Source organism: Solanum tuberosum, unplaced genomic scaffold (genome assembly GCF_000226075.1).
Source record: "Solanum tuberosum cultivar DM 1-3 516 R44 unplaced genomic scaffold, SolTub_3.0 scf00528, whole genome shotgun sequence".
In the NCBI taxonomy this organism is placed as follows: Eukaryota; Viridiplantae; Streptophyta; class Magnoliopsida; order Solanales; family Solanaceae; genus Solanum; species Solanum tuberosum.
Genome location: NW_006239446.1, coordinates 225,795 through 234,235, shown reverse-complemented (window position 1 = coordinate 234,235; position 8,441 = coordinate 225,795). Strand labels below are relative to the sequence as shown.

At 32.7% G+C, this 8,441-nt stretch overlaps 1 protein-coding gene across 2 annotated transcripts in view; it reads right to left on the bottom strand.

The window, feature by feature from the left end:
• LOC102582613 (membrane-anchored ubiquitin-fold protein 3-like) overlaps window positions 1-6,835 on the bottom strand; it is an 8,260-nt gene extending 1,425 nt beyond the window's left edge. The window contains exons 1-3 of one of the 2 annotated variants that reach the window (XM_006364954.2): window positions 6,733-6,835; window positions 6,436-6,615; window positions 4,369-4,542 (exon numbers count right to left, since the gene is read on the bottom strand). In XM_006364954.2, coding sequence (XP_006365016.1) covers window positions 4,369-4,542; window positions 6,436-6,565 — 304 coding nt within the window. In that variant the 5' untranslated portion in view covers window positions 6,566-6,615; window positions 6,733-6,835. The remainder of the gene's footprint in view (window positions 1-4,368; window positions 4,543-6,435; window positions 6,616-6,732) is intronic. The other variant, XM_006364955.2, reaches the window with a different exon arrangement.
• Window positions 6,836-8,441: the final 1,606 nt, after the last annotated feature.

Sequence of the window (8,441 nt, the reverse complement as noted above, 5' to 3'; positions counted from 1 at the left end):
TCTACTGACTCTTCTAAGTTTCTCCTCCTATTTGCAACTTCTACCCTGCGAAAGAACTTGTGTTAGAATACCAATACTCCAACCCCAACGTCCTCAATTTTTGTCTCCAACTAGTCTCTTAAAGCAAACTCTATTTTTAAAATTTCTTTCTTCTCCCCATTTCCCACTTGTCCAACTTCCTTCCCACCTGTATTCTTTCTAACTCCCCCGCCTCATCCATAATCTCCCTCATTTTCACCTCTACCCTCCCAAACACTACCTCTTATTCCACACCTTAAGTCTTTCTTAAGCATCTCTACTTTTTTTGCAAGTCTGAAAGATGGTCTCCCCACTACAGCATAACTACCCCACCACCCGGCTACTCTATCTCCAAAGTTTGTCACTCACAGCCACGTGTTCTCGAATCTGAAGAGTGATCTCATCCTTCTACCCCCACCATCCAACATAATAGGTGAATGATCTCCACAAGAGAGGGAATTGGATAATGCTTGGTGTTGAAATTGGCACCTATCAAAGGTAAATCCATAAGAAGATGGTTAGCGATAAACTGCAAGAATTCCTCCATGTCCCTGGAAATCGCCCTGCAACCCAACCTCTCCTCCAGGAATCTTATAGTGTTAAAAATCCCTTCCTAACACCCAAGGGATCTCCCACCTCTCCATACAATCCCCTAATTCCTCCAAAAATTCAACCTTAGACCCCTTCTCTACGGGTCCATACACACCCACCCCACCCCAAAAAAAAAAAAATGCATTCCGCCCTATTTTGTTTCTAAACCGCACCCCTAACATGAACTCCCCCTTGTTTAAGCTCAACACACTCCACCTTTCTGTTCTCTCACCTTTCTATCATCCCAAAGAATAAGTATTCGTCCTGCACTTTCCTGTGCCAGAAAATAATCATACTCCCTCCCCACCCAAACAAACCCACACTCTTCTTGAATACATATCACATCTGCTCCTATTTTAGTAATAAAAAATGAAGTAGGCACATTAGTCACTCTAGAAATTGGGGCTTGTTGTCCAATTCCAAATTATCATGTCAAGGTGTTGTACAGATTCTCTTTTGGTAATAAAATCCTTTATATACCAAAAGAATATTTCATTAATTTTGTTAATTTCAAGTTCATTAATGTATTCTCAACTTTAACAATTCATGTGGGCAACTTCACATTAACACTCCCAGTCTCAAATTCATTTGAAGAAAAGACTATTGTTTATTATTAAGTAAATAAGTACAACGTACAATAAAGAGGAAAAGGAAAAACATTTTCTACATACATGCCTTCCAGAATCAGATATGTACGTAGAAGCAACGGATGTTGGAGGGTGACGGCTCCTACTAGTGTGATACATATTAGTTGAAATATCTTATACACTACATTACTGAACTTAAGTTCACACCAGCTCTCATAAAAGAATAGGGAATGCTGTCACAAAAGAATAGAAAATAAAGTAGTACACAGAGAACTCTTAGAATCTATTCACATAAGAATACTGTAACTTCAAATCTCTTCAACAACAGTTTACTCTATTTTCTTAAACTCCTTATCAAGAATCCAAAAGGTTTAATCCTAGCAGTTGAAAAATCAAATGATCCACCTCTAGCCCCCTTTTCCAAATTAGACACCCAGATTAGTTAAATTTCAATATGAGTATCGATCACTAAATAAGAAGGAAAAAAATTAATAATATTTTCCCGATTGGTTAAACTTAAGTTTACAAATCTCAACCCAAAAAAGGTAATTCTGACAAGATATTCTAGACTTGGAATTGTTATAAACCAGCCAACAACTTGGAACAAAAGCAAGAAAAGAAAATTCAGAGATTTACCAGGCGGAACATCTTCATAAAAATTAGATAAAACATTGATACTAACTGGAACAGTTGGTTGTCCCAAACTAGAATAGTTAACAATGCCAGACATGTTTTACACATTAATACTCACGCACCCTGTCCCATTGTATGCCCCATTTCATGTCAAAACTAGGCTCAGAATTTAACAAATTCATTTAACCTATGTATCTAAGAGAAAAACATCAAAATCATGATTCAAAAGTGAGTTTGATAATAAAATGTCTAATGATACTCATGATAGTATTTAAGATAATAAATGAGTCTACGATACATCACCAACATGAGAAGTGTATAGAAGTAGTGTGTTTTTATAAATTAAGCATGTTGAATATTATTGTTTATAAAAGTGTAACCAACATTTAGGTTACATTTAAGAGAGCTTTTGTTTGGGAGAAACCGAGAAAGTGAAGTTTTTTTTATAAATAAACTAGCACAAAGGACGTGATGTACACATGTACACAGTTGAAATCAAAAGAGAATATATCCCATCTAATTCTGAAGGCCGAAGGGTTTCTAACATCTGCAGAACTGATTCAGCATCATTAACATGTTCCAACTAACACCATAAAAACAATTGTATACAATTAACTTTTATCTTGAGGATGACAAACATTTACGCGAGTTCCAAAATGAAAACTGTCACATAATTTTGGAAAAGTGGATCTTGAAAAACCTAAAACGGAAAGACCTTTTTTTTTAAACTGATAATGTTGTAAAATGGAAAGGTCCTTAACATGTCATTTGGAGCTTTTGAGGTAATATTGTTCAAGAGCAACCGATGAGTTGCAAGCTTTCTTCAACATCTGTGTCATAGATTATTATTTAAATTTCTTAAATTGTGTACTTCATTCCAAAGAAGTGTGCCCTTCACTTATCACTTTTTACCCCAAGCCCGACCTCGTTTTTGCACTTCTTATTTCTAAAAACACTGGGTCTCAAAAGAAATGAGCTTAACTAAACAAATCATTGACTAAACCCAATAGCAAAAAACACTAATCATCTCAATCTACATAAAAATATTTCTAGTCTTGAAGGCTCATGATTATGAAACTACTATGGAAGGAATGTGATCCCAACTATTATTACCAAATCAGGGGATGCTTTCTACAGATGACCTAATCTCTCGAGTCACCAACATAGTGTGTAATGTTGTTTTCGACAAGTTTCCTGGACCATATATACTTATATATAGTAGATGAATCCATATATTATAATCACTTATCAAATCTCAATTCTGAACATAATATAATTTTTTCAATCTTTTTGGGGAATATCAATTCTAATTTTGTTGTTCTTATTGCTCTATCCACATCATCACAAGTTAACTTTCTTGACCATCGGCATAATCACAATAATTTTCATTTGTGGTATATCTACAAGATGCAACATGGTATATACAAAACGATACTTCCCCCATTTCAACTCAAGTATCGTACAAAAGAATGTCTTATTTAAAGTTGGTAACACTCTAATTCCAACACTCTACTTAGCTTGTTTAAAACCACGGGATTCAATGGGCATTTTGGCACATTACAAATATCCTTAGTTTATGACTACAAGATTCAAAAGTTATTTTCTTAAACTCCGCACTTTGACACTAATATTGAAACGGACAGAGTAACATTTTTTTAAATGCAATCTTCATTAAATTAGGTGAAATCAGATTTGATTAAGCATGTTCTTAATTGAAAGCTCACATTAATTACAACTGTGTCAGGATAAGTAACCATTGTTAATATTCAGTGGGAGATCAACCTAGTTGTGTTTAACTTAAATAGGTTTAGTAATTTGTTTTGGAGCAACTCTTGCATATGTGGACTATGAATCAGTCAAATTTGAAGGCATATAAAACCCTATACTGTAAGACATGAGCTAGGTTTAGGCTATCAACTAGAACTTCAGGTCAAGCAACCTGCAGCACTCCTTTTTTATTGTTACAGTTTATGACTATACAGTTGAATTTGTAGTACACCCATTTGATCTCTTCTAAAATGAAGAAATGACATGCAAGCTAAGACATGCAAATACAGAAACTGAATCTCTGTCACTTGAGGAGTTAATACTATCTTGCTTATGATGATTGAAACAAGATTCTAACTTCATACTTTCAGTTCCAAAAGCTAAAATATTCAGTATACCATATGAACAACTGCAATTAAGACGACATACATTTGAAAATGGTCCCTGGTCATGAGCCATTGCAATCATTTGAAATTTTTGGCACGTACCACAGAAATTTCTTTGTAAGGCAAAAATTGTCAAGAACCATAGATATAAAAAGCATTACCATGTTAAAAATAAGGTACGTACAACCAAGTGACTAGTTAACTATACTGCATGACAATTAAGATATTAAAAAGCAGACGAAGAAGATTATTGTCCTTATTTTTTTCTAAACACACAGATTTAGTTAGGTTACATAACAGAATCACCAATAGCCTCAAAATACAAATACATTATAGAAAGGGTAAAACCAGTGTATATTACCACAAATCAAGTAAGAGGAACCCACCTGATTTTGATTTACCTACTGATGGCTGTACAACAGCATGCATGGTAATCACACCATTAGGTAGTTCACCGAAAGGCGTCTTACATTGACCAACAGTCCTGTTGTTTTCCAAAATTTTCCCAGCACTTATCAACTTGACATCATTTGCCGCCTTGGGTGCAATTTTCTTATCTGCTAAGAGAGCATCACAACTTAATCTCAGGAAATTAGAGGCCACACAGAAATAAATAATAACCTTTTGCCACTTTTCTGAATATATAGTTTATAGTAAGTTAATAAAATGAAAATCTGCCAAAAATTGAAGGCTTTAAAGGATTCAGATATCAATAGACTTTTCTGTATGGCATAAAGCAAAATAGGGATAGCCAAATTGCAGGTCATAACCAACTCACCTCAATCAAGATTCTTATTTCTTTTAATAGGTAACAATAACCTCAACCAAAATTCTTATACTGATTTGATTGTTCATTCGTCCAGTGAGTATTGTGCTAGAATTTTGGTCCCATTTGGTTGACTTAAATACTGAACTAAAGCTCTTTTAACAAAAGTTAAATTATCAAAAAAGTTGTGCTTCAAAGTTAATCCTCTTTATCAATCTCCATGTAGACCAATTAATTACAACACTATATAATTTGTCTAACAAGGCAAATTATGAGTTCTTTGAAACTAGATGTTCACAACCTCACAAGTCCCACCTATCTCTATACGTGTGTGCACGCATGCACAATACAAATACCTAATGTAAGAAATAATAACTATTAAACAAAGAAAATGATTATCTGGACAAACAAACTAAACAACTTAAAATTAAACGAAATATATAAAGTTCATTGAGGGTTATGCGTTCCCTAAAAGAGATTTCTCCATTCTCAGGATCCAAACCCAGTATCATCTATTCTACTGCATCCCTTAGTGTTAATTCAAAAATCATTTTAGATTTATGAATTAGATGTAGAAGCAGTTAAAGATGTTAGCCGACTATGGGGTTGGTATGGAGAACAATCAGAGACCTTTGGCCAATACGAATAACCTTTTACACAGCCAATCTTTGCAAAGTATCTTTTACACACCACTTTTGTGCTTGGCCAGTTATCAAAACCATGTGTATGTCAGGCCCCAATATGGTCGTGACACATGTCATGAACATTTAATCGATATCGTGGCTGCCACCACCATGGTTGTCCATGAGAAAGTTCCCATAAACAACTAATCGATTAAAACCCAAAATGAATTCAGCACAACAACTCAACGGTCAACAAGACCCAGTTGGATTTTCAAGTTTTCTCAATGCCCAACAATGGTAGGTGAAATCTATGCCCAACAATGGTAGATTCCTTAATTTTTCCACCCAAACTTCACAAATATCAGTCTTAAAGCTTGTAAGTCGCACAAAATAACCGATTCAACAAAATTTGAACAACAAGCACTCAATTTTCATATCTGAAATTTTGGATCTCCTGTGTGGGAGAGAGGGGGGGAGGGGTTCTATGGGGGATGGGGATATCAAATATGGGATGGGACAAAATTCTTACAGGCACAACGTACCTATTTTGTGCACGTAGCAAAAGTGGTGTTGCTTGTTAGACACTTTAGAAAGGTTCGGTGTATAAGGATTACCGTGTTGGATAGGTGTGCCACAGGGATTTGTCCTAACTAGGTATTCTGCTTGTCATTTTGCATATAAGTGGGTTTGGTATTAGAAAGTTAACATGGCTACAATCTCTTTAGCTATTTGATGTGAACTTTAGGCCATTTTCATTTTAGCCTTATCAATCAAAATCTCAGATTAAAAAATCCATCGCTTAATTCCATAAAAATCACCAAAACCACAACTAAAAGCCCAAAAAATGCAAACAAAAAACACTTTTTTCAAACATTTATTTGGGCTGGAGGCTGATAAGGTACTGAATACTTCTCCTTAGGGTGCTAGGTATCATTAGATTTATGGGTATTCTCATCAAACCCTGTTTTCCCATTTCCATAAACAATTAACAAAATTCAACCAAAAACATCTCAATTACGCTACACCAGCCTCCAAAGAGTAACAAATGACGTAATTTTACTAACCTTTAGGCCACTCAGCGACAATTCTCTCTTTCAGCATAGCTACGGTTGAAGCCGGGGAGAATCGAAATGGACCCACATCTGATCCATCGAACAAACGAAACTTAACTTCTATCAAATCTTCCTCCGGCATTTGCAATCGCCCACCAACCTCTTTCTTCTTAGTTTTTTCACCTCCGTAACCTAAATCGCAGAGACAAACAGCTTAACTCTCAGGAAAAAAAAACTGAAAAAAGAGAGAGATGAGAAGCAGATATATATATATATATACACATAAGCAACGTGAATAAACAAGTTTACCAGTGGTTTAAAGAGCAAGGATTCTTCTGCTTGATTGCATTGAATCGCACAGCTAAAATGGGGAACCCTAGACACAACTGAACTCCAGTGTGTATGAAGACGATATAATATATATATATATATATATTGACAGAAATGTATCTGACAATGTGTATGTATTAAAAAAAAAAAAAATCAAATATTCTATTTCATGCTGAAACTAAATTTTGTTTCAATTAGACACCTAATTTTTTAATAAAGTATATTAGTTATATATTTGTGTTCAAATTTTGAAAATAATATTGGTGAGTTTTCTCACTTTTATTAGATGGTTAAATAATTAAATTAACTGTATAAATATTAAGTGTTTCTATTTGAAGTTGGTGTATATAATTAGAGATGAATAAAACGTTATAAATGATTAATTATATTTTTAGAAATTTAGATACTTAATAAAAATATGATTTAGTTGGAATACCTAAATAAAATATTTTGTTAAATTTAAAGGATTAACTAATATATTAAGCAATGTATATATTACGTATGTTTTTCTTCTTCTTTTTTCCTTTTTTCTTTATTTAGATGTGCTCCTCAACCAATTTTCTTATTTTAGAAAGAATGTTGTCAGAATTACCTTTTGTGGGTTTATTTATTAAAGCTCAAGGTATATATGTATAAATTTAGGTTTATCCAATCATGAAAACCACAAATTTAGTTTTTCTTTCCTAATAATATGTTTATTAGAGTTTAATTAATTTAAATTTGTATTAGCAATGTTAAATAAGGTTGTTCAAAATAGTACTCTCTATTGATGATTTAGCACTCTCTACTAATGATTTTTTTTTAAAATAACTCCAAATTAATTTGATTTCAAAGAAAGAAAAATCTTTAATAGTATTTTCACAGACAATGAAAGGCACTGCAAGAAGCTATAAATATACAATTTTTGGACGATATTGTGTGTAAGCTGTGTTTTATAGTTAAGAGTGATTTGCTCAAAACGCGTGGATCTTATTTCAGCTAGAAGCAAGCAGTTGTTCATCGACATGCCTATATCTAGCCAGTTGTACTCCTAGAAATTTTAATACTTTTTATGTTGTAATTTATTTGTCTTATTTTTCTTTTTAATTAATTATATATTTAAAAATTAAGTACGGTAAGTTACAATCATTACAACTTACAATATTTGATTATATATTTAAAAATAACGTTAAAAATACTATAAATTATAATAATTAACAATCTAAATATTTAGCAATATATAATAAATAATAACATCAAAAAAAAATTAAAAAGATTTGAATATTGACTCTCTAAATTTCGTTTTTGTTGCATAAATTGAGACAAAAAAATAATCTCTCTATTTCATATTAAGAGATTTTTGAGTTTTCGTCATTGTTCAATATAATTGAATTGTTCAAAGTTTAAGATGGATATTTGAAAAAAAATAATCATATTTGTAATTTCCTTTATGAAGTTTGATATTTTTCAGAAGATAGCATTACATACAAAGTTATATTTATAATTCCGCAACAGACCATAATGAAAAAGTATAATTAAAATTATATCTTTATATATTTTTTTAATAGATATATATTATCTTACAAATTCAATTAATATGAAATAAAAATAAATATATATTGAGTTCATACTAACCGAGACTTTTCGGTGTGTATATATATGGGGGGGGGGGGGGGGCCAAATATATTTTTTTAATTAAAAAAAAAACC